General features: G+C 52.4%; 10 protein-coding genes across 10 annotated transcripts; 4 read left to right on the forward strand and 6 right to left on the reverse strand.

The window, feature by feature from the left end:
* Positions 1-2,414: 2,414 nt before the first annotated feature.
* On the forward strand, positions 2,415-4,016 carry ATEG_06118 (uncharacterized protein; the record flags this gene model as incomplete). The annotated part of the gene is made up of 2 exons (XM_001215296.1): positions 2,415-3,177; positions 3,232-4,016. The coding sequence occupies 2 exons, from the start codon at positions 2,415-2,417 to the stop codon at positions 4,014-4,016; spliced, it is 1,548 nt and encodes a 515-aa protein (XP_001215296.1).
* A 956-nt stretch (positions 4,017-4,972) lies between these two features.
* Positions 4,973-7,272, reverse strand: ATEG_06119 (uncharacterized protein; the record flags this gene model as incomplete). The annotated part of the gene is made up of 5 exons (XM_001215297.1): positions 4,973-5,627; positions 5,689-6,159; positions 6,214-6,244; positions 6,405-6,432; positions 6,547-7,272. The coding sequence occupies 5 exons, from the start codon at positions 7,270-7,272 to the stop codon at positions 4,973-4,975; spliced, it is 1,911 nt and encodes a 636-aa protein (XP_001215297.1).
* A 565-nt stretch (positions 7,273-7,837) lies between these two features.
* ATEG_06120 (SDR family oxidoreductase) lies at positions 7,838-8,749 on the reverse strand (the record flags this gene model as incomplete). The annotated part of the gene is made up of 2 exons (XM_001215298.1): positions 7,838-8,417; positions 8,469-8,749. 2 exons carry the CDS (start codon positions 8,747-8,749, stop codon positions 7,838-7,840), a joined length of 861 nt encoding a protein of 286 aa, XP_001215298.1.
* A 1,090-nt stretch (positions 8,750-9,839) lies between these two features.
* On the reverse strand, positions 9,840-11,638 carry ATEG_06121 (uncharacterized protein; the record flags this gene model as incomplete). The annotated part of the gene is made up of 2 exons (XM_001215299.1): positions 9,840-9,870; positions 10,116-11,638. 2 exons carry the CDS (start codon positions 11,636-11,638, stop codon positions 9,840-9,842), a joined length of 1,554 nt encoding a protein of 517 aa, XP_001215299.1.
* Positions 11,639-11,681: 43 nt separating this feature from the next.
* ATEG_06122 (uncharacterized protein) lies at positions 11,682-12,352 on the reverse strand (the record flags this gene model as incomplete). The annotated part of the gene is made up of 2 exons (XM_001215300.1): positions 11,682-11,703; positions 11,748-12,352. The coding sequence occupies 2 exons, from the start codon at positions 12,350-12,352 to the stop codon at positions 11,682-11,684; spliced, it is 627 nt and encodes a 208-aa protein (XP_001215300.1).
* Positions 12,353-12,899: 547 nt separating this feature from the next.
* On the forward strand, positions 12,900-15,284 carry ATEG_06123 (uncharacterized protein; the record flags this gene model as incomplete). Its single annotated transcript, XM_001215301.1, has 1 exon — positions 12,900-15,284. One exon carries the CDS (start codon positions 12,900-12,902, stop codon positions 15,282-15,284), a length of 2,385 nt encoding a protein of 794 aa, XP_001215301.1.
* Positions 15,285-15,883: 599 nt separating this feature from the next.
* On the reverse strand, positions 15,884-17,145 carry ATEG_06124 (uncharacterized protein; the record flags this gene model as incomplete). Its single annotated transcript, XM_001215302.1, has 3 exons — positions 15,884-16,256; positions 16,311-16,819; positions 16,927-17,145. The coding sequence occupies 3 exons, from the start codon at positions 17,143-17,145 to the stop codon at positions 15,884-15,886; spliced, it is 1,101 nt and encodes a 366-aa protein (XP_001215302.1).
* A 910-nt stretch (positions 17,146-18,055) lies between these two features.
* On the forward strand, positions 18,056-19,923 carry ATEG_06125 (amidase family protein; the record flags this gene model as incomplete). The annotated part of the gene is made up of 2 exons (XM_001215303.1): positions 18,056-18,833; positions 18,893-19,923. The coding sequence occupies 2 exons, from the start codon at positions 18,056-18,058 to the stop codon at positions 19,921-19,923; spliced, it is 1,809 nt and encodes a 602-aa protein (XP_001215303.1).
* A 746-nt stretch (positions 19,924-20,669) lies between these two features.
* On the reverse strand, positions 20,670-22,118 carry ATEG_06126 (putative aminotransferase family protein (LolT); the record flags this gene model as incomplete). The annotated part of the gene is made up of 3 exons (XM_001215304.1): positions 20,670-21,348; positions 21,401-21,992; positions 22,040-22,118. 3 exons carry the CDS (start codon positions 22,116-22,118, stop codon positions 20,670-20,672), a joined length of 1,350 nt encoding a protein of 449 aa, XP_001215304.1.
* Positions 22,119-23,153: 1,035 nt separating this feature from the next.
* Positions 23,154-24,770, forward strand: ATEG_06127 (fungal specific transcription factor domain-containing protein; the record flags this gene model as incomplete). Its single annotated transcript, XM_001215305.1, has 1 exon — positions 23,154-24,770. The coding sequence occupies one exon, from the start codon at positions 23,154-23,156 to the stop codon at positions 24,768-24,770; it is 1,617 nt and encodes a 538-aa protein (XP_001215305.1).
* Positions 24,771-25,137: the final 367 nt, after the last annotated feature.

The following is a 25,137-nucleotide window of genomic DNA, read 5'->3' on the forward strand; positions in this document are numbered from 1 at the left end:
TCACTATGCCTCTGAACTTGACTTCTCTCAATGCTGGGCAGAGCCACGTCTGGCAACTGTGTATTTGACTAGATATTTTTCTTCCATATGAATTAGCGCGTTGTTTTCTGAAGACTTCTCGTTCCCAGCGCTCTGTATCACTCACTGTTGGCTATACACGAGCCTGCCCTTCTCGAGGAAGTCATTGGAAGCAGCGAGGTTAGGGTTGCAAAAGACATGTTTCATCAGATTGAGGGTGTGTAAGTGTGAGAGTTCCCGTTGGGCATCTGTGTGTATTCTGACTTTGCATCTCTCAAGATTATCATGATCTTTGAAGCAATCAGAGCAATAGCACTCGGGGCCACAGTCAACTTCTCCTGTGTAAAGATCATAGGAACAGGGCTCGACCGGAGTATTGATGTCTATAGTATTTTGCAGTCTTCTTCGCTCACTGGGTATGTCGATAGCTGTATACATTCCAATGTATTCATTTTCTTCACGGTTTTTTGGGGTCATTTTCAACCCCAGAATCGATATCTTGATGTGCTGATCAGTTATTGCTCATCAAAATAAAGGTAAATGTGCCACAACAAACCTCGGCAACGTCAACGCGTGTGACGCAAAACCCGGGAAGGAGCTTTCTCCAATACCCTCTGCGTGTATACCATGCTTTGTTCAACGCTTCCCATATGGCCACTTCATCTCCGGAACTCGAAACAGGAACTGGTAAAATGGAGCTGGCGGACTCTTCACCCCAGCACAATAACACCACGGGTGATCCATCTTCTGGATACATTGCCTCTAACTTCGCTTCTAAATCGCTTATCCGGTTTTTGTGTTTCTGCTTCGCCGCATCAGGCGCTCCCTGTGGTTTAGAACGACGTCTAGCTAGCGAACCGTTGCCTTTTTTGCGGTGGCGGGTTGTATCCGCGACTTGAGGACTTGGGCCTGGAGGATCATTTGAAATAGGCAGCGATTGATCATCACGAAGGAGCGAGGTGGAAAGTCTGGAGAAGCTGGTCAACAATTGCTGTATGGAATATATGAAATAGAGACGCTGTTGTCGTTCATGATCGCTGTCTAATGTAGAAAGATGTGTTTCAACTTGAGATTCGGAATCCATAGCTCCTTGTCTTGGTAGCAACGCACTGGGGGGAGGGCTAGGGGGGTTCATTTTGTCGATGGTAGAAAGCTCCAAGAACAGAAGATTAGTTAAATTTATATATTCGATAGTTATCCAGCTGCCCCGAGGCTGAAAAACCCCGAGGCTGTGCAAGTGATGTTTGCTACATGCATTTAGGTATGATTGGGTGTTCTTCGCATGGATGTGAGTGATGTCTGCCTTACTCTAGATTGTTCACTCTACTCTGTTGTCACCTAGTTAGCCTTCGGCGTGTAAGATATACCTTAGTAGTATACATTGCATCGTGAAACCAGGCGGATTTATTGAGATGTGATATTATTTTCTCTCCTCAGCTATGTTGATTAGGTATCACTGATAAGATGAGATACTGAAACTGGGGTGATAAAGAGATGAGGCTCTTTGGGCATTGACTCTGGAGTGGTGATGATGTGAGATACTCTGTATGCTCAAGTCCGGAATGGCCCACTTTGTATGCGAAGAAAGTTCCCCCCGAACGACTTTGGGACACCAGAACGATTGCACACTAGAATAGAGACCAAAAAGGGTCGGATAGTATATGGGGGTGTGGACGATGACTTATGGGCATCTTGTCCAAGTCGAAGGCGAGGGTCTATCAACTGGTGGCCCCATCCTGAAGTAACTCTGTAGAGCGCCCAATGTTGAAAATAACAATACCGTCACAATACCAACCTGCACGGTACCAGCTGACTGCGTTGGACCAACCATGGGGCACGGTCGCCCTCCCTCTCGTCCCCCTCTTCCCATCGTGATTGGGCGATGAAAATAACCATCTGCTGAGAGGGTCGAGCGCGTATTCACCATACCAAAATACATCACTCCCATCCATCTCGCCTTTCTCTGGCTGTGGGGGTTTCTGTATAGGAGGTCAATGAAACGAGGATAAAGTGAAGGGAAGATGAAAATCATCAAAATACAAACAACAAGTAAATAAACCGCTTAAGGATGAAAAGATAAGGAAGAGGGAAAAGAAAAGAAAGATGTAGTCGTGTTACTACAGCACAAGGATGGGAGGGGGCAACAGAATGAGGGAGAGATCCCGTTCCCGTCCGCCCCCCTTCGTTTCTTTCTCACCTCCTCGTCGTCACTTGCCATCATCATCACCTCTTCACCCAAATCCTGACCATCACCACCACCACCATTCTTATCACTACCATCACAGATTTACCACCAAAATGCTCCTCGGACTTCACTGAACCAGTCACTACCCTCTAAGGACCATACCCCCTAAGTGACCCCCGTCACCGCCCTCCAAATGTCGGAGTCCTCCACCATGACCGCGACTCTCGACCGGAGCCTCTCGCGCGCGTCGAGCATGTCCATCCCCATCTCTAGTCCCCGGCTCTCTCTCCGCCATGAAACTACCTCCCCAAGCCTTTCGTCCGATCCATCCATCACCAACCCGTCTATCTCTCACCTTCACGACCGCCTCACTATCCTCGACTCTCACCTCCTAGAGCTTCGCTCGACCGTTCTCACCAAGGACGGCTATGTCGACCGGAGAAACCGCGAAGACGAACACCTCAGACGAGAGTTTGAGGCCCATCGTTCCATCTCCAACCGGATCGATCTGAACGTCGTCGCCCTTCGCACCGATGTCGACCAACTCAAGACCGGCGTCTTTCAGCTCAAGTCCAGTATCTCCAACAACGAGACTGTTTTTCTTCGCAGTGATATCGATCGTCTCTCCAAGAATGTCGACCAGATCCAGGCGGATCTCGAGCATTTGCAAACCGATGTCTTCGGATGTCGGATGGAGATCAGCAAGTTGCACACCACCATCAGTCAGTTGAGGACTGATCTCATCACCCTCCAACACGAGACATCGCGTCATCTCAACTCGGTTTTCGATCGGTTCACCCTGATCGAGTCTCGGATGAAGCATTCCGAGCGTGTCCGTTTCAACTCACTCGCCCACACAACACACGCCCCAATCACCCCGGTTCCCTACGTCGAGGAAGACGGTTCCCTGCAGTGGCCCGAATACTTCCCTCGCACCGTTTGGTGGTTCTGGTGTTTGAAGAAGCGCAGTCGCAGTAAGTGGCGTACGAAGTAGATGATCCACCCACACACACTAACACAGCCCCTAGTCAATCGGCTTGTACAGCTGGCTGAATTCTACCGACTGGGTGGTTATCAGTACTGGAGTCGCATGCATCAGACTGATGCTTTCACTGACAGTGATTCGAGTGATTCCAGCGAATCTCCCTCGAACCTGACGCGAGCAGAGGCCGTCCGCATGTACCCGGAGGCTGCGCATCAGGCCCTGGCTGCTACGCTGGGGTTGGTGTACTACAAAATCCGTAACGAGGTGGGCGAAGGCCCTAATATGCCCATCCAACGGCCGCCGAAAAGGCTGCCGGAGGAGGCTGCCTCCGTCTCCACGGGCTCAAAGCAAAAGCCCGTGAAGATGGCCCGTCGGCCCAATGCGTCGCCTACCCATGTGTCCCCCAAGAATGTCTCTCCCACCACGCTGCACAAGCTGATCACTGGACCGTCCTTGGAGTCCAAGTCGATGGTCTCCGAGGAATCGGATAAACTGGGATGGAACGCGCACTCCGAAGCCTCCGACGAGGCTATGAGCAAGTTGCGCGGGATCGTCTCGGAAGAGATTAGCACGCTGTTGCGAGCGTTGGAAAGGGGCCGTCTCAAGCTCAAGCCCAGTCGGGCTGAGCGCCTGAACATGTCGCCGACAGAGTCGAAGGCGAGCCTGAGCCGCAAGGTCGGCGGTACCCTGGCGCAGGACGATGAGGTCCCGACACAGCCAAACACTATTCCCACAGAGATCTTGTCTATGTCGGAGAAGATGACGACGCATTTGGAGGACCATGATCTCCCTGATACTGCCTCCGAGTCTACTGGTCCATTGACTTGATCAGCAAGTCTATTTTGGATTATGGACCATTCGAATCAGCCAGATAAGCCTTTAATTGGCGTTTTATCAGCCGTTCCAGCCATTGGGCACACAGGCCTTGGACCATCTGACTTGCTTCTGGTGAGCTCAATAGACTTGTCCCGCCATGATGCTGGGATTGAGCCTAGGGCCATTCAGATCGAGATCTTTTCTCGGGACGCAGATGGAAGATAATCGCTTCATTTCTGTGTCAGAGTTCACCGGATCATGTAGTGACCGGTGGCCTCAATTTTTGAGGGTTCTGTCCATCAGTTGATAGGCAGTTCACCTAGACCTACACTGCTCCAGTCGCCTTTTAGGTTAAAGCGACTGATTGCTCATCGCCTCCGGTCCAGCTAGGTCCATATTTTATGGCCTGTGCACTTTGACGGAGAGACGATGGTCAAATAGATCGACGAGGGATCCTTAAGAGTTACTACCTTGTCAAGTGAGTTGACAGTGAGTAGTACATCCCACGATGAGTTCTCGTGGGTTGCACCTTCTAGCATTTGCATTCAAGGCGTTTTGATTTTCTTGGTTTTGGTTATTATATTCTTCAAGATACCCTTTTGGTTGGGACCGCATAGGAGTTGATTTGGCTATCTATTAGTGAGCAATCGAGCAGTGATATTGACTACCTTACAAAGCCAGTCTCGGGTCGACGATCGAGTCGCCTGTTCTGCCGGATCCTGACGTACCGGCACCTTGAGTGCACCAGTAATGGCGAATATCTGCTCGTTGCTCGAACCGACAAGTTCTACCCAATATTGATTCTAGAAACGCTGCCATAGACTAACTGCCGGTTCTTCGGCTCCAAGAGGCGCATAACCGAACGAGCGTTTAGATGTTCCATGCAACTGGAGGCTATATGCAAAACGCCCAACAAAAGGTAACCCATACATCCCCTTAAATCCAAAGTAACCAAATCATATCCAAGGTCATGGTGTTGCTGCCGCAGAAACAGGTTCGAAGAGGTCCTTCTTCAACACCTCCAAGACTTTGTTCTCATCCACGTTTGTAATATCCACCGAGCCCAGTGCATGTGCACCCTCGACCGTCTCCTCAGCCGTCGTGTCGTCCTGTTCTTGCTCGGCCTGTGGTTGCGACTGTAGATACACCTCTTCGAGGAGGAACGAGGGATTTTCTGTTGTCGTGCGTAGTGTCTCAGGTGAGTCTGCAAGTACATAAATCGAGGGGAACTCGAGCACAGTGCGGTCCCGAAGAGCGGAGGCTAGGGTGGCTCGGGGATCCACGGGGATGAGTACCGGCTGTTTCGTGGCAGTGCGGGGTCGATGGAGATAGAAGTAGAGATCGCGATGGGACGAGATCTTGTCAGGCGGCGTAGACGTGCGGTCTGGTTGGGCATCCTCTGCATCGGGTGCGGTATTCTGGACGTTGGTCGCCGTAGACGGAGGCGCGGACTCGTCTTGGACCTGGGGTTCTGTCTCGGACACAGTTTGCTCGCGCTCCTGCTTCGGCAGAGGAAAGGCGCGGTCGTAGGCCTCTGCAATAGAGCATGATTCCAAACAAGATCTGTTCCTCCTCTCCCCACCAGGGCCAATCCACTCCACCGTCCAATTCAAGCATTTGTGTCTGTAAAGAACCCGTCAGCCACACCCCCTAAACAAGCAAAAACCAAAATCAAACCACATACTTCGGATGCCACCGTGTCGCATTCGCCTTATTCCGACTCATACCCCTAGGCGCCCGAACAACCCTCACGCCGGCATTCTCAGCCCCGCGCAGAAACCCAGCTTCCCCTTTCACCAGCCCAGGACCCTCCGCACCCGGGCCACGTTTCCGCTTTTTATCCCCTGGCCCCGACTCGTAGCTCTCTACCTCATGCTCCAACCCCACGGCAGCGGGGTCCAGCACCCCGGAGCGTCCGCGAATCCCGCGATTCTCGACGTCGCGCTCGGCGCGCTCCAGCCCGCGCTCGATCCCCGTGATGAAGTTGAAGTCGCGGTCAAAGGCGGACTCGGTGGCGAGTTCGCTGCGGCGGAGGTAGGCGGCCGGATCGCGGATGCCGGAACACTGCGACCAGAGCTTGTGCCGGCGCGAGCAGGGGAGGGAACAGGTGCGGGTTGAGCAGCGCGGACAGCGGTATTTGGGGGCGTTGATGTGGCTGTTGCTGTTAGTGGTGGGGTGAGTGAGGGAGAGGGTTGAACTTGAGGCGTACCATATTGTGCAGAGTTCGGAGAGGAGGGAGTCTTCGGATGACATGTTGTGGATAAGAATATGAGGAGTGAGTGGGTGGATGTGAGAGAAAAGAGAGAGAAAATGAAGTCAAATTGGGGAAAAGTTTGGAGCTTATCGGAGCTAGCTTATCTTATCGTTGGTGCCTTAGGCTGCCGTGGCATCTCAGTCTACTTCTACTCTCGCAAACACCGTCAAGTTCCTTTGTTTGAGTGCATTAGAAGCCCAAGTCCTTCTCATACTCCTTGTACTTCTGTCCGATCGGCTGGAGCAGAGTATAGCTGGCCGGACTGTCGAACTCCTGCACTCCATTTACCAGATACAGCGGCGTCATCTCGCCATCATCGCTGAAGTAGAGCTTCGGCCGCTCTCTGCGATAATACTCCATCGTGGTCCCATCAGTAAACTCAACGGTAGTGTTATACGCCAGTGTGACATTGTTGTAATGCCACGGGCCTTCCCAGCGCCTCGCAAACACATGCGCGCCTACACGCGGGCCCTTCTTCCCAAGCGCAATATCCACCATATGATGCACCAGAAAGTGCCAATGCCCTCGCTTATCCCGCCAGAGAAACGGATCCTCGCTCCGCAGGGACGTGTCGATCTCGATGAACCCAGGCTCCACGCAGAGCGTATACGGTCCCGTGTACCGCCTCGCGTGGTAGATGTTATTCTTCTCCGTCGCGAGGAGCATCTCCGGCGTGCGATGCTGGGGCGTCCAGAGCGGCCAGGCGGCTGGGTTCGTGACGTTGACGAGGAGGGTGGTCGGGTCGCTCCAGCTGCGGAGGTCGGGTGAGCTCGACACGGAGATGGAGTTGTTTCGCTTGATCGACGTGCAGTGGTCCGGCGCGTCCCAGTCGTATCCGATGAAGTGCATCAGGTAGCGCCTGTCCGCGGGGCTCCAGACTACCGTGGGATTGTGATGGAAGGTGCTGAAGAGCTCCTGCGCCCAGGTGTATGGCCCGCGAGGCCCGGTGCGAGACTCGGCGCGGATGACGGTGCTGAATGGTCGCCATCCGGATAGTCCGCAGCCGTGGTCCATTTGCGAGATGATGAGGTGGAAGAGGCCTTTGTCTTGCGGGTCTTGGATGATGTGGCCGCCCCAGGACGAGTTCCCGGCCCCTTCTTTGTAGAAATCGGGGAGCGTGATGTTCGTGTGGTTGTAGCCTGTCCATCTTTCTACGGGCTGGAGGTCGAGTTCGCTGCAATCTGCGGCGCGCCAGCCAGGATCGCAGATGCAGGATTTGGTACGTGGCGAGCAGATGCCTGTCAAACTGCAGTCCTCGTCGGCCTTGCATTGGAATGCCTGTGTTATCCCGATGAGGGCTAGAAGTGCCGGGAGCAGAGTAATTGTCTGGAGCAGGTACATTTCGATGATAACATGTCGTCGACGCAGATTCTATGAGCTACATGCTGTGTTTATCTGGATCTAACTGCCAGCGCCAAGGAGGCTCGGGGTGCATTGATGCGATTCATGCGGGGTTTCAAGCCTCCGGAGAAATTACGACTGCAAGGATTTGAGAAGAATTGCCCTGATAGGCGTTGTGAACGCTTGCTATTTCTCCGGCCAACCTTTATCGTCGGCTATTGTTCGATACTGCAGCAGGTCAACTAGCCCGAACATCGTCACAATCTGTCGACTCAATGATATCCCTCCAACTATCCAGCATGGCCTGCTCTTTTGCCATGCTTGCTCCAATCGCATCGATGGAGTCACGGCCCAGTGCCAATCTCCCAGGTAGTTGACGAGACGCACATCGACCCGTCTTCGTCAACGCCTCGAACAGCACCTGCGCCCCTTTCACCGGGTCCCCAGGCTGTCGTAGACTGTATGCAGCCAACGCATCACGGGTCGCCTGTGTTCCCGCGTCCAACTCCGGGATCCGGTTCTTAGCGGTGACTTTATGCCCTCCTGTCAAGACGTTCGTGCGGAAATACCCCGGCTCGACACAGGTCACGTCGATGTTGAATGGCGCAAGCTCGGCCCGCAGGGACTCGGTGTAGATGGCTATGGCGGCTTTACTGGCGCAGTACATACCAACTGCTGGGGGCCCTCTCCATCCCCCGATGGACCCCAGATTGGCCACGACCCCAGATCGTCGCGCACGCATGGATGGCAGGACAGCGCGCAATACCCGTATCTGAGAGAAGACGTTTGTGTCGAACTCGTCCTTGATTTCTTGGTCGCTGTGCTGTCGTTAGTCTATGCTCCTGTCGCTGGGGAATAAATGAACGCACCTGCATTCTTCGACGGCTCCTTCGAGGACGTAACCGGCGTTGTTGACGAGGATATCGATTGGCCCAACGGTGGAAGCGACTTCATCCACTACAGCGCGGATTTCCTCATCGTTGCTGCGCAAGTCCAGTCTCTTCACGATAATTCCGAGATCCACCAAATCGGATAGCTTAGATGGGTCGCGCGATGTCGCAACGACTCGGTCTTGGTGTTTGGCCGCTGTGATGGCCAATTGGCGTCCGAGACCGGACGAACAACCAGTGATGAACCAGACGCGAGGCATTCTCAAAAACGCAGAGTTGTGGAATTGAATACGAGGAATAACAGTCGGCCATGTCTGGATCTTAAATATGCAGGGACTACGGCCCTCCCTGTCAGCAGTAATCCATTCCATGCTAGCCCAGCCATGAAGCCGATTATCGCCACCCGAGCTAGTCGTAAGGCCGGAGGGATAACCAGGTATGAAACCGACACGGATACGAGAGCTGTGGAGTGGGAGGTAAAATACGAAGGGACTGGGCCCGTTCCTTCGCGCGGGCACTCTCCCTGTCAACGGAGGTGTGCGTTATGCTTCTCCCTGTCAACGGAGGTGTGCGTTATGCTTCTCCCTGTCAGCACTAATCAATTTCATGCCAGCCAAACCATGACGCCGGTTATCGCCATCAGAGCCAGTCGTAAGTCCGAAGTGACTCATTTTACATTGATGATGGATGTGGAGGGGAGCATTCTATACTATCTAGGACATACAACGTCATTGAATATGTTGGCAGATGGCCAATGCGTGCAGGCTATCTTGGAGCTATTAAGTCCATCCTCGAGTGCCGTATCTTCGCACTCGCCAACATCCGCCTCGACCATATCCAGTTGTGATACTCCGTCGCACAAACAGGTAGATCTTCTAGTGTTTGGGCAGTGCACTAAGCCACATGAGACTAAGGTATTCAGGAGGACTATACTTTTGCATATAGTATTCGAACTGAATTGATCTCATTTCTCGTCCTTGCCAGTACTACGCTGGGAAATAGCTTCTGAGGCGATGGAGATATAGAAAATATAAAGATATTACTTTTTTCCAAGTGACCTACAGCTGGAATATGAGGATCTGTGGAACAGACGCCGAAATGACAATAACTGTGGCCCGTAAACGGCCACATTTTTGCCGTAACCAGGCATTGAATCACAGCAGGTTTGGCTGGTGCAATGTCTTTATTGTCTAGATCGCTAAGCTGGCTAGATATTAGGCCCGAAAATTAAATCGAACATAAATGGTATTAGAGGAAAAGGCTGGACTATACTGTTCATAGTATAATCTTTATCAACTTTCACCACCCAACATTTAGAATGCATCCAGTGCAGTCTGAGTGCTATGATGTTCAAGGACTTGCCTCGCGTGCTGAAGCCTCTCTATATCAGTCTCAAGACTGCGACGTTCCTCAATAACTTTGGGAGATTCCCCAGCTACCAATTGAAGATCATTCGAGCACATGCCGTCGACAATTCCCATGGTGAAGATTTGTTCCCTTAGGCCCCTCATGATCTGACCTCTCACGATCATCGCATTGACATACCCGACGAAACTGAAAACCGTCATCTGGATATAATTTCGTCAGGCAAGCGAAATATGGGAGCGAAAACAGAGCGCAGCTTACCTTATAGAATCTATCTGTATGGTCAATGAGGCGCCGTGCGGCCTCCTGCTCGGGGCATGGCATTCGGATCTCCTCCTTTGGCTGCTTTGCGCCTCATCCCAAAGGGAATTGAGAACATGACGCAGGGGCTGCGGTATCTGAGTGTCAACAAGTGCGAGTATTTGCCAGGCAAACCTTCCGTTTTCTGGCTTGTCGCTTAGATATCTTCCATCTTTCAGTGTAGCCCACAAACCACGCAATTTGTCTGACTGTATTAAATGACTCAGTCTTGATACACCGTTGGAAATAACGCTGATCGGAATTGACACAGTAGGCTCTTCAGAGGAGCCAAAGGTTGGTAATGCATCCAAAAATGCATGGGCTTCCTTCCTGTGACAGTCAAGGAGCTCCTCCAGGCGTTGTCTTGCAGACTTTTGAAGACTATGTAGCCGTGGAGTGATGATATATCTCATCACCTTCAGACGAATATTTTTAGGCAGGTTATGTTCTAGTGCCTCTTCAATGAAGTGACGGGTTGCCTGGAGAACGTTTTCAAGATGAGTCTCAGAAATTTGGTGCCATTCCGCCGTTTGCTTGTAAATTATGGCCAGAAAAAGGTCGGTGCTGATTTCGCTCCGTGGACCTTGGCCTAACCATTGCCTTTGTTTTTCCATGATCAATTTCTCATACTCAGCCATTGTCATATGCTGGGCAGCTGGGGCCTTATATGTTGGCCGCAACTCCTTCGGTAGATAGGTGTCCCAGGGCGTAGTTTCCGCTTGCTCCGACACTTTTCGATTGTCTTTATCTGCAGGCCGGTCGGCTCCTGACTGAACAGCACTCTTATCGCTGCCATCTTGTGCGCTCCGTCTACTTTCACCGGAGGAACTGTCCCTTGCTTCGCTCAAGTTGTCTCTGTTGTCAGGCATCCCCGTGGCACTCGTGCGAATGCGAGGGCCCTGGTCTTTCATTTCCATCGCAAAAATGCGGTTCAGTTCCCTAATCGTGGACTGCAGCCTTCGCTTAGTTGCTTTGTTCCAGTCCGCGCCGAGATGCGCCCCAGTCTGGTCGTCAAAGTCCCCAAAGAAACTTAAAGGTTCGCAGTAATGCGCATAGGTGGCCGCGTTCGCTAGATTGACGAACTTGACAGCCTCGATGCGCAAGTAGTTTCTTTGGTCCAGTTCTGTTCCCCGTGGAGGTGGCATCTTCTCCAGGTCAATCCGGCGTGTTTCTTCAGCGTCCCTGGCGCTGCTGATCAATTCTGGAAGATGCCTCCTTATATATCCAGCCAAGTAAGATCTGAGTCTTTTTCGTAGCGCACCAATCCCACGCATTCCTTCTGGTATATCGGCAAGCTGGGCGTCGAAGATAGCACGTTCATTTTGGTCTCTCTGCTCAAAAGAAAGCTGATTCCGACGCTGCTCTTCGGACCGACTGATAAGAAAGTGCCAGCCAAGCTCGGCATGCGTTTTTTCTTCTCCTTGGATGAGCTTCATGATTCTTTCTTTCCCATTCTCGGAATCGGAGCGGGTAAGGATACCCATCGTTCAATCACAAAACTGGCCATTGAGAACTCTCGGTGTTCCATTAACCGAAAAGTCGTTGTGGGCTGAGCAAACGAGCAGTATCAAGCTATTTTGATTTTCAGCGTACTCCAGAATTATCTTCTCGACTTTCGACTTGTCCTCTTCTGATTGGGTCTCGGTAGGGCTCTGGAACAGGCCCGGGAGATCTATAAGCGTCAGGTCGACCATTTGGGGACCGCGTCGAATGATTCGGACGACATCATCACTGTAACCCCGAGAACCTTTTTCCTCCGAAGAACCATGCTTAGGAACGACCCCGATTGTTTCCGCTGCTTCTTGAATCCACCTTGAGACATCCACATTTCCAAGATTGGTAGCCGACTTCCTGAATTTCTTCAGCTCATGCGTCGACATGTCGCTCTGTTCATGGGTGCGACTGGGCAGGATTTCCATTTCCATGGAATCGGACGAGCCATTTCGGAGGACAAGTTCGATTGGGAAACGGGTGCATAAGCCGGTGCCGACGGGGAGCGAAATACGTGCCAGAGATTCCAGCACAGAGCTCTTGCCGCTACTCTGGTCTCCCAGCACGACAATTTGCGGCACTGGGAGGTAAAGGCCTTTCTGTTTAAAGTGGCGAAGAGTATCAATAGCGTCAAGGAGTTCGGAACGTTGCCTATTTGGAAAGATTTGAGCGCACGCATCTGCCAAGGTGCTGGTATTATCTGCCATATCACAGTCAATTGCCGTATCGCAGTGCGTAGGATTTGCAGATTTGTCACAGGCTGAGCAATAGAAAGAGAGGACCTGTCTCTATGTGATTTACTCGAGTGACAACCGTACTTATAGGTAGTTCGCAGGGGATTGAGGCTCTGTGCAAATCAGAGAAACAAGGCTGTCTTCCCTAAGCGCCGGACTCGTGCCAACTCAGAGACCAGATGATACAACTAACAATGCCGACAAGGCTCTCTCTCTCTCCACGTTGACCTCTTTTACTGGACAGCACGACAGATTACGTGCGGGGGGCTGAGCGCCAACTGTCTTCTTGCCTGTTTGCCTGCGGTCGAGGTAGATGAGGTCCTTATCAAGGTGCAGTAGACGCTCAATGAGAGTTGTCAGAGTTCAGCTCCGACTACCTTGGCAAGGCTTTGATGTACTTGGGTGCTAAAATGAGGAGAAGGACAAGTTAGCCCACCTTTATTTCACCGTATATGATCCCAACCCCTGCCCTTTCGTCTTAACAAGATACATCTATCAAACACCCAGACCACGGCCAAAAATGTCGCATACTTCTGGACCTTCCCATGAGCTTACACCCCAATCTACTACTGCAGTTCCCTTCCAGGTCACAATTGATGCGGGGGCAGCCTCATCCGGATTGATCAACTTTTCCATCAATGCGTTGGCCCGAATATCTCACGCAGGGCTCGACCACTTTGCCTATGGGGTATGTGTTTTGGTCGGCCATGCAATATCCTACAGTCCAGTGGGGATGGAAAGATTCCACCAAGCGCTGGAGAGGGCACCGGTCCAAGCAGGTTTTCAAAAGTTGCTTTGGTTTGGTTTTGGTCACAAAAGTCCCATCCAGATCCTTCTCGAAACGGAGTCTGGGTGTAGATTCACTGCTCTAAGCGCCTGTCTTTCTGAGGTGTATTCCACCAGCATGGCCGGCCAAATCATGCTTGCCTTCAGCCGCAAAGTGTTCGAAAACGTGCCGGACGAACAGCAAATCAAACTCCCGTCTCAAATGCAGATGACCTTGCTCGTGGAGAAATGTGCTGGGATACTCTCTGCGACCAGCTTCCCTCTCTGGGCCGAGCAGTACATGGCTTTTGATCACGAGTCGATTGTAGGACAACACGCATGGCGACATGGTTCCAACAAAACGCGACGAACCCGCGGCGTGGCGAGTGCTACGGACATTGCCAAAGCCCTGTACGCCATTATGGGGCTTCGCTCGGGGTCCACGCGCCATCTAACTCTCGTCGGCGTCGCGGATGCCGCTCTGATTGCAGCAATTGCCAATTGGCTATTGGACTTGAAGGTGATCTTATACACCAGTGATCGGCAACAAGAAGACGACGTCTGGTTTCGCAACTTTTCCGACGACGAAGAACCCCATCTCACTGTCATCTACTCCAGAAATCCGCGCCCGACATCAAGCTTGATCCAGCGAGACCGTACGATTCAGCTACCTGATGCAACGTCCCTATTCAGATCACACGCTGAATTGAAGCCAAACCATGATTTTGTTGTCAGCGGACGAGTCTCGTGGACACAAGCTTTGTATAGAACGTTTGGGGATCAATCGCACCTCCTTCTCAGTATGCACGCTCCTTTCGGCTCTGCCATGGGCAGTGCTGCGCGCATCTTCTACGCGTTGGAGAAAGCAGACAGCAATGTGCCACGTGAGTGGTTGCACAGGAGCACCGCGTACTTCCCTGTCAGTTATGGCCATGATTTCATCAATTTCTCCGGATTTCGATTCCCGGAACTAAGCGACAAAGATTTACATGCCGCAATGTTCAATACATTCAACACTGCGTTGTCTTACAGACATGCGTGCGACATATTTAAAGAATCCATTGGCATCTTAGCACACCATTGCAGGTGCAAAATCTGCGTTCCAACCCCTCCCCAGGGAACAACCCCTCGGTCAACCTCATTCTGTCTGGTAGTTCTCACCACAGCCATCATTAGGCTGGTCCGAGGTCTTTCAGGCATTATTGCCACCGAGGGGCTATGTCCCAGTAGAAAAGGTCTCGAGTACATCTATCGACTGCAACAAATGCGAGTGTCACGGGTGATTGGGGGCTCAGGGGGGGCGTCCATCGTGGACGCGATCATTGAGTATGCTATCTCTGACTTGCAGTGGACGGAAGCATCTCAACTCCGATTTGCTGAATACGTCTTCAATGGGAGGCCATTTGCAGACGAGCCCGAAGAGTCTGGGGTTTCTGCTACCGCAAGCAATGGGCTTTGCTTCTATCTTGATATCCTTCGAGACTTCACTGCAGTGGATGCGATGGAGATGTGCCGCGTCAATATCATACCAGGCCACATAATATTCGAAAATCGGCTCTACAGTCGCGTGGGGGAGAAGGCAACGCTCCTTTCCAAGAAGGGGGCGTATAACAAACGGCCACAGGTCTGCATCCCTGAAAGAGTGGTCCGGGCTGTCCAAAGTTGCATAGGAGGTACCGCCATGCTGAACGTGACGGAGACTATGACTTATGATCGACAGCCGGCACTGGAGGTCTACTTTGAGATCCTCAGGGATGGTCAGGCAACAGCGCGCGTGGGCCCCTGCAAGATAGTCCAGAATATTCCCCGTGGCATTGGAATGGTCCAATGCCAAAACGATGGCTGCAATAGATCAGAAGAAGCGAGAAAACTTCTAGACCGGAGTGAGGAGCGTGGGCCACTTCTCCGAACGATTGTTGCCGACAATCGGCAAGTATACTTGTTTCGCGATGATGTTATCAGTCGTCTGCTTGCCTTATTCTATTGCTGGGAGCCGCTCATTCAACGGGATGAATGTTTGGCTTGTTGTGTGAGATATGGCTGCGAGGCCGGCTGGGATAGCTTCGCAGTCCTTTGCAGGACGCATGGTAACAGGATTCCCAGGGAATCGGCATCATTATCCCTCGGCCAGTCGGTATAAGCGGCTCTCGAAGTTAGATTGCTCGTAAGGAGAGCCCTTTGAGCAAGTCAATAATAGTAACGTGGGGCGGTTTTATTACTCAGATACCATGTGCCAGAGCAGATCCTAGCTCTGCCCTTGTAGGATTTTAGTAGCTTGTGGGGTGAATATGAAAAAAAAAAAAAAAAAAAAAAAAAAAAAAAAAAAAAAAAAGTCTCTCAGTGTTTTATATACCGACCTCCTACCGAGGTCATCCGAGCAGGATTTAGCGTAGTATAGGAAGCCTGAGGAATACGCAGTCCCAGTGACCTGCACCGGAAATTGCGTGCTAGCCCTATATACAGTTCCTAGTTGGACAGTAAATGATAAACCGTCATTATATATGCGCAGGGGCCTGCAGTCCAGACATAGCTCGCCGTATTTTGGTCATGAATCGATGATTTCTAGTTCACCAGTCCTATTTATATGTGGACGCGTACGCAGGCATTATGGACATTCAAAGACCGACAATACTGTGCAACATGGGACTGAGAGTCGCCACGGGAACTGTGTATTAATCTGGAATTGATTCTCTGTCCGGGGCATCTTTCTATTCCACTAGACACGGCTTGTGCATCCGCTTACGAGCGGTGTCCTTCGCGTGTCACCGAAATATCCGAGGACATCATCTCATAGTCGTCGTGGCCGAGTTTCGACCAGCTCAGAAGCCGCTTATCATTCCGCGTCTTTGAACCGACACCACTCATCGCCATCGATCGGCTGCGCAATCGACCGCGCACGGATTGTGAATGAGTATGGCTGGAGGTGTACTCGGTCAGACGGCTGAAGAGGTTTCCGAACAGGGGCTTCAGGGCTGGGACGGAAAGGGCGATCAAAGTGCTGGAGATTTCGGCGTTTTCGACACACAGCATGGGATTGTAGGCCCAGCTCCCGTCCGCCGCCCATTGCCCGACGACGACAAGCCAGACGCGGACGGCAGAGATGACGATGACGCTAGGCAAAAGTAAGCGGATTGGGTCGTGGGGTGGGTGATTTGGATATACTCACAAGACACCAGGGAACATGACGATGGAGAGTTTGATCTTCTTTTCTAAGGGGACGTGGAGTTCTTTGATCAAAATCCCCGGGATGATAAACATCATCACATCACAGGCGAGCGAGACGCCCGAGTTCACCGAGTAGACCAGTCCCCACGAGAGACACTGGTAATTTATTGGCTCGACTTGCCAGGGATAGGGCCAGAGGCCGGTGACGGGGTTGCAGTGCAGGATCAAAAGGAAGATCTGGGGTAGGTAGGCGGCGGTGATGAGGCCGGCCACCGATATAATGCCTATTCTGAGCTTGCTTGAGCGCGCACTAATGCGGAAGTAGAATGCGAGACCGGATAGTCGGCAAAGGAACAGGGCGGTCGTGTAGAGAATGTGAGCGACGAAGTCGACGACTTCGGTTTCGCGGACGGTGGGCAGGGGAAGCACATATTGGATGTATTCGATATGACGGCCACTGCCCATATTGATCAAAATGATGGAAAGAACGACAAAGACGATATAAACAGTCTGCGAATTGGTGAGAATGTCAGTGGCGCATTCTGATGGCAGGGCTTATAGGTCTAGGTGCGGAGCGATGCTCCTCCATCTTCTCCAGTTGATGGCCGTGAACATACCATGGTGAGAACGGCCAGTGCATCGTCCAGACCAAGTTTCTTAACCAGAAACAGTCGGGCATACAGGCGCAAAAGCATGAGCAAGCCGGCAAAGCAGACCATGAAAATGATTCCCACAATTGCCGAGTGATCCCGCGACTCTGCCAGATACGACAAGGTAATGCTCTCGGGGATCCTCCCCGTCGCATTCGCAACGAGGATGTCTGCGGGAATCGCCATGCTGACCGGTCAACAGGCCATGGTCGACTGGTTCGAGGAAGAACGGATACAAGTATGGGCTTCCGACTTTCTCTCCAGCAAACAACCCACTTGGTCGAGAAGGTGGTGACCGATAGTTTTTCAGATGAACCAAACCCCAAGGGCCACGCAGATTCGGTCTGGTCTATGGTTCTCGAAGATCTCCCATATTTCCCAGGCACGAGGTGCTTATATCATGACTCTTAGTTACCTCGCCAATGGGATGTCTAACTCCTATCGAGCTGCAGGTACTGCAGCACATTATGGCATCTGAACCACTGGGCTCCGTCAAGCGAGAGGATTCTCGTATCTCAAAGTATGGCCGAAGCATATTAATAACGTAAGTAGGTACTTGGCAGGAAGAAATCGGCCAAGGTGGACCACTATGGACCGTCTAGGCAGGTCAGACTTTTCCCTAAGGTTTCGCCGGTGGATTCAGCTAATATCTTCTGGAAACAAACGAAGCAGATAATCGAGAGCAACTCGGGGCACGGAGTAGAAGATGGCGCCGACGGGCGTAGATTGCACAGGCTGGACCCAGTAGTACTCCATACTACTAGTCACTTCAACGCCCTCACGACCCATCAGCATCTATTCCGAGGATTCCGCCCGGATATCAACTCCGACAGAGTGGCACTGGGCGGTTCCATGAGGAAGATGCACTATTGATTTTAGATCTCTCGTGGGCGCCCAGGCAGTCACGGACTAGACTAGCCGATTGATTTTGGCCGAGTGGGCCAGCATTCGTCGATTAGTCACGACTTCACGATCTCACTATGTCTGTCTGGTATATGAGGCCAAGCTCCCTTGCGCCGCATTCTCTTCGCCACATCATTTGTTGGCCGGGTTTCTCTATTGGATTCATCTGTTAATCCAAAAAGTCACCGTGCCGATGCTACAGGCTCTACTGAGCGGTCTGGCCCTTGCCGGCTCGGCCATTGCCGTGTCCGGTGCACAGGATGCCGACCCCCTCGTTGCGTCCCAGATCTTGACCGACCCCTATGCCTACGACTTCCCTCGTTTGGGTGCCCCTGGTGCCTCGCTGTTCCCCATGCGTCTCTGCCAGGGGTTCAAGCTCGAAGAGGCCAGTGTGGATGATCTGCAACAGCGCATGAGCAATGGTTCTCTCACCAGCGTCCAGCTGTTGGATTGCTATCTCGACCGGATCTACCAGACTCAGCCCTATCTGAAGTGTGATCCCCCCTCCCCAAACTACTCGATATGCACTGACCATGTTTCTAGCGCCATCTTGCAGCTCAACCCGGATGCCCATGCCATTGCCCACAGGTTGGACAAGGAGCGTGCCAAAGGCCACATCCGTGGTCCTCTGCATGGGATTCCCTTCATTGTGAAGGATAATATTGCCACCAAGGACCGTATGGAGACTACTGCGGGCTGTTGGGCGCTGATCGGTAGCGTCGTGCCCCGCGATTCTTTTGTGGTCCACGGCATGCGTAAGGCCGGTGCTCTCCTGCTGGGTAAAGCTGCGCTGAGTGAGTGGGCCGATATGCGCTCCAACAACTACTCTGAAGGCTTCTCTGCCCGTGGTGGCCAATGCCGCAGCGCGTACAACTTCACCGTCAACCCCGGTGGTTCCAGCACAGGACCCGGTGTGGCTGTTGGTGCCAACCTGGTTCCCATCGCCCTTGGCACGGAAACTGACGGGAGCGGTATGTGACACGATCCGTTACATCTTCCATTGGATCACAATCACTGACTTTCTTTTCAGTTATCAACCCGGCTCAGAGAAACGCCATTGTGGGTATCAAGCCCACTGTCGGTCTGACTTCTCGTGCCGGTGTCATCCCCGAGTCTCTGCACCAGGACACCGTCGGCACCTTTGGTAAGACGGTCCGCGATGCGGTCTATTCCCTTGATGCTATTTACGGTGTTGATCCTCGTGATAACTACACTCTCGCCCAGAAGGGTCTGACCCCTAAGGGTGGCTACACCCAATTCCTGACCAACAAGGACGCTCTAAAGGGCGCCGTCTTCGGCCTGCCCTGGGAGTCTTTTTGGGCCCTCGGTGATCCTGCGCAGGTTGCTCAACTAGAGGAGTTGCTCGACCTGATCGAGTCGGCCGGCGCTACTATTATCAACGGTACCGAGCTCCCACACTATAAGGACATCGTATCGCCTGATGGTTGGAACTGGGACTACGGGTCTTCCCGGGGCTACGCCAATGAGTCGGAGTACTCGTACATCAAGGTTGACTTTTATAACAACCTGCGCGACTATCTCTCCGAGGTTAACAACACCAACATCAAGTCCCTGGAGGATCTCGTCCAGTATAACAAAGACAACTACGGCTCCGAGGGTGGCTTCCCCGGCATTCACCCTGCCTTCGGCTCCGGCCAGGACGGCTTCATCGCCTCTCTAGAGAGCAAAGGTATCATGGACGACACCTACTTCTCCGCGCTGGCGTACTGCCAACGCACCACCCGCGAGGAGGGCATTGATGCCGCTCTAAAGCACGGTAACCGCACACTGGACGGCCTCCTAGTCCCTCCAGCTGTTGCGCAGAGCATCCAGATCGCGGCTCAGGCGGGTTACCCCGTCATCACTCTCCCCGCCGGTACCGACGAGGAATCGGGCATGCCATACGGCCTGGCGATCATGAACACCGCCTTTTCGGAGCCCACTCTGATCAAGTATGCCAGCGCTATTGAGGATCTCCAGAAGACTTCTGGTACCAAATGGCAGCGTACTCTCCCCGAGTGGCGGGGTTATCTTCAGCGCCCGCTGCCCGTGCCCTTTTAAGTGCATCTTCAGCCATCAAGACGTCGGACTTGAGATGAACGCGATGGTCTGCTCTAGATAGACCGCTGTATATCTGAGCGTCATGTATGAATAGGACTCGATTAATAGAAGATATCAATTTTTCAGGCATTGGCATACTGGGCCAAGGTCCTTCAGCTTGTCAGCTACGAATTTTCGACCTCCACTGTATTACTATAGTCTTTTACTGCGGTGTCTTACGTCCCGCAGTCTGCTGCACTCCTGTGAACGACCATCAAAAACCCGAGACACGCGAGGAAATACTAGAAAGAGATATGGAGACCGGAACAGTGTCCAATCATCTCTGTTATAGCGTCACGAATGGCTGCAATGCTGCGTTGGGTGGATTAGGCACATGGGATGATGTGCTTCTGCATAGTCGCCGTGGGGTTGGTAAGACATGCACTGTCGGGGAGTACTTTCTTTAAAGTCATCCTACGCACGTTTTTAAGTCTTCTGTCATCTGAAAATTTCCTGGAATCTAAAATGCATCGCCGAATACATCAGAAGACAGCTCATGACTTTGACATGCAGCGACATTGGAACTGACCCAAAGGTGTTCAAGAAAATCTAACTAAACAATTCAAAAGACCCAAAACTGGAATGCCATTCTTCTTATTGACGAGGCAGACGTTTACATGGCGCGGTGTTCATGATCAGAATTGAATCAGAAACGCGTGGTTGCAGGAAAGCTACAGCGTTCACACCGTGCAACTGAGACATGAATCTCAATTGCTTATCACCAGCCCCGTTTCCTTAATATCACCGCACATGTCCTTCAAAACCCCAGCAAGCCACTCAAAATCCTGCCTGTCCAGGTACACTTGTGCACTAAGTCTCGTCCACATCCAGCCTCCATGCGCAAAGACCGGCACGAACGTGCTATACTTGTTGGTGAGAGTAGTCTGGAACCAGCTCACTACCGAGCCAACTTGGTCTTCCTGCACCACGGCACAGGCCTTCTCGCTCGTTTCCGATTGTCCAACAGCAATAGGCAGCCGGACAGTGGACATGGCGCATCGTCGAAGTTGGCTTTGTGTCCCTGGTGCCAGGTTGGGTTCCTGCAAGACATCTGTCCCTAGGATACCAGCCACGACGTCTCCCGCCTCATTCGCCAAAGTTTCCAGGTAAGTATAGATACGGTCTTCCCCACCGCAGACTTCGTTGCGAAACTTCAATGCCGCTGGGACACAGAAATACGGCGTATCGTCATTTGTGGCGACGAATTCAAATAGGCTCTCGAATGCAGTTTTGGTTGGGTCCTCGTCTTTAATCACCGACGGAGCAGTCTCGGGGGCATCCGGAGGAGGGATGAACCCCCAGGACGTGGGGATAGTAGTCCGGATAAGATGTTGGCTGCGTTTGGCGACGTAGAGGACGCAACAGCTTCGAGGGACAAAAAGCCACCTACAAAGTGTTAGAGAGATAGTGCAGCTAACGTAGCATGGAGCATACTCACTTGTGGCAGTTGCTGGCAAAGAAATCAGGCTGCAGTTTCCCAAGATCCAGAGGGATTTGGCCAACCCCATGAGCACCGTCAATGAGACTGAGGATGCCTTCTTCCCGGCATATCTCAGTCAGTCGTTCAAACGGAAATCGCATTGCCGGCATGCTGGTGATCACGTCGAACAGTGCAATTTTCACATTCAATCCCTCGGCCCTTGTCGCGCGCACAACATCCTGGAACCGCGATACCAGGTCATCATGGCTTATGGGGCACTCATACTCAACCTTCCGGGCCTGGAGGGGCGTCGACTCCATGAGGGAGATAATTCCCTTTTCAACAGCGCCGTAAACGGTGTCAAAGTAGACTATAACATCGCCCGGCTGGAAGGGAATGTTCCGGAGGATAGTGTTCACCCCAGTAGTGGCGTTCTTGACGAACACACACTCTTTGCGGGAGACATTGAGCATCTTTGCGACGGCTGCGCGGGATGCATCAAGCAGTTCTGGTGTGCGATACCGAATGAATGGGTCTGGGCGGGCTTCAATCTCATCTTGGTACTGGCGCAGAACAGTTCGAACCGCTTCTGGGTGTGTTCCAAAGGAGCCTAGGTTGTTAGTGTGAGGCTATCGAGCTGTGTATTGCTGTGCCTACCATGGTTGAGATTCAAGAACCCAGGATCCACGAGGAAATGTTTCCTCATGGGGGCTCCGAAGGGGGTTTGAGCTGACATATTGTCTGATGGTACTGAGTGGTGATATTCGATCCTGAGCTATTGCGAGTAGGAGTGAGTCTTGGGTCTTGTAGATAGAGCTTCTCTGATATTGCTGGGTGCAGCGCATGAGTCACTTCACAACACAGCGTTTATCTTCGGGAGCACCGCCTAGATGCGGGGCCTCTGTCAGCCGAAGGGCGTGCACATTGATAAACGTAGACGCTATGATTGAGTGCAGTGTTGTCCATCAACGTGAAGTATAACGCCTTTAAATAGCATTATCAGATATGAATCCGCATTCCATAGTGACTGATAGCACATTTCCCCTTTGCGGCATCTGATGTAGTGACTCCAACCGACGCATTGTGTTGTGAATCTGCAGAGAAATAGGCCACTTCGCGCATGAATATAGTCTTCAAGAGACCAGTCGATGATATATCTACTTCCAGTTCTTTTCTTCTTTAGAGCGTATGGATATTGTGCGGTCTGGTGGAGATACACAGCCAAGATCGAATCCCGACGATCGCCGACTGGATGAGGACCATGCGAATTGCAAATTTCAACGATGTAGGATGAAATACAATATATCCATCGTAATACTACTCTCGGTCTAACATCTAATCCATCTACAGTAGTAGTTCTATAGATCCATGTTGAATGCGAGCGGAAATGTCGCTTCTGATTGGCTGTGGCGGGGGATGATTCAATCGATCCTCGGAATATCTTCATTCTGCATCCATCCGTTCTCTACCTAACTTGCACTCTTAAACCTCCACATCAGCCACCACCCTCATCAAGATCGTCAATTTAATTACCCCTCTGAATATGCCGCCGGTCCGGCTGACCAAGGAAAATGGCCTGACCGCGCTGGCCTGCACGGAATGCAGGAAGCAGCATCTCAAGTGCGATGCAAAGCGGCCCTCGTGCTCCCGCTGTCAACAAGGCGGACTGCTCTGCCAATACATGCCGTCTCGGCGGGGAGGCCGTCGCAAAAGCACGCGCCATGATCCCGCGGCGTCTTCAACTCCCCAACGTCCAACCCCCGTGCACGACATGGAGACGGGATATTCACTCTCCGCTCCCATGGCCGCGGCTTCTGCGCAGCCACCAACTCCCACCAACACTTCTTCGTCACAGGGATTACCATCAGCTGATCTCCCAGGCGTCGACGACGAGCGGACATCATGGCCGACCATGCTTTCCGGGAGCCATCCTAACCGTTCCAGCCTGGGAGATAAATCCTGGCTCCCAGGGGATGACCGTCTTCCCCGGCTTTACTATGAATTCTTCCATCCAGCACATCCCATTCTAGTGCCGAGCAGTTGCTTCAACGAGCGAAATTACCCTCTCTTTCTCCAGTTGGTCGTGTACTTTGTCGGGTCCCACTACGTCAGCTCCAGTCCCAGTGGCGAACTCAAGACCAAAGTGGCAGCCGAGCTCTCATCCAACCCTGAACGCTCTCCCTGCATGGTCCAGGCGTGGCTGATCTATGCGATCGTGCTGACAGCTCGCGGGGAATGCTACGAAGCCCGAGAGGCGCTGACGCGAGCCATCGACATGGCCCTGGAGCTAGGGATGAACCGACGCGATTTTGCCGCCTCCGCCCACCCGGAATGCTCCGTCGAGGCCGAGAGTATGCGCCGCACGTGGTGGGAACTATACATCACCGAGATCTACATGGCTGTCTCGCTCAAGTCTGTCACGTTCCGCTGTAGCACTGTGGCCCCAGAGGTCGCGCTTCCCTGTGAAGAGTCCCGCTACACGGGGACTCGTGAGGTCCCGAAACCACACATGATCCTCGATTTTAGGAGGCGGATCTTCGCGGCCGATGACCCAGTCTATTCCTCGTTTAGCTATCGCATCGAGGCGATGATGATCCTCTGCCGAGTGCTCATGCTGAACCACCTCCAAGACTGCCACCGCGATCATCTCCAGGCGGTCGAGAACGCACTCGTCAGCTGGATCAACCATCTCCCGCCAAAGAAACTAGACATTGTCGACTCGTACGGAAACATCGATGAGATGATCTTCCAGGCACACGTGACGATAGGCTACGCCGCCATGCTTCTGCATCTACCCAGAAGCGAGATGCAGCCGGTCCTGGCGCAGCTGAACAGCGACCGGTTCTGGCCGGCGGCGTCGAATCAGCTCTCCTCTACGTTCACGCGGATGGTACACAGCATCAAGGCCACCGAGGCCTCGCGGCGGGTGTCCGACTCCATCTCCGTCTGTCCCAACGTCCTCAAACACACGCCCTTCATCATCCCCGCCCTGGCTTTGTGCGGGATGATCCAACTGGCGACCTGCACCAGCCACTCCGAAGACTGCTTCGACCATCACTGCAACCGTGTAACGCTGGTCCTGGGCTGTTTGAAAAGTACCCGGCGGACGTGGGAGCTGGGCGAGTCCGCTTATCAGTACCTCCGATCGTGCGCAGCCGAAATCATGTCCGCGTCAATCGAACGATGGAATGCCACCCCGTTGAACCGGTTTGTGCCTTCGGAACCTGTCCTGACTGATCAGGAGCGACCTACACATTCTTCCGGTGCAATGACACGGTTTTCCGACGGACAAGACTTTCCCGGGCCTGACTTGTTACCGGCTTTTCTAGACCCTACGTGTTACAACACATCTTTTTTCAGCCCGGTTCCAGATTTTAATATTGCATGATACCTAGTTAATGCACTAATGGAGTCTTTCGGGCTTGGAGGTGTTGTGTATGTTTACAAAGCAAGGCGTTGTTCTGCGGTCTTATCGGCGTTGGGTTTCGATTGTCTGAGGGGCGAGCAATGAGAAGAACATATCTCCAATCAATAATTAATACCAAGGCAATGGACAATACAACCTTAAAAAAGCGGTCTGGTCAGGAGAAGTCATAAACCTGTAGAAGTTCACTCCCCTGCATGCGGTTATCTGCGGTGGTTCAATCGCCGACTGTCTGGATCGCCGATTGCGCGTCCGGAACTATTGCGTAAGAGGACTTCAGTATGAGGACTTCATTATCCATTGAAAGGAGACGGTGACCCTTCAATCATAT

The sequence above is a fragment of the Aspergillus terreus genome, genomic scaffold (assembly GCF_000149615.1).
Source record: "Aspergillus terreus NIH2624 scaffold_8 genomic scaffold, whole genome shotgun sequence".
In the NCBI taxonomy this organism is placed as follows: domain Eukaryota; kingdom Fungi; phylum Ascomycota; class Eurotiomycetes; order Eurotiales; family Aspergillaceae; genus Aspergillus; species Aspergillus terreus.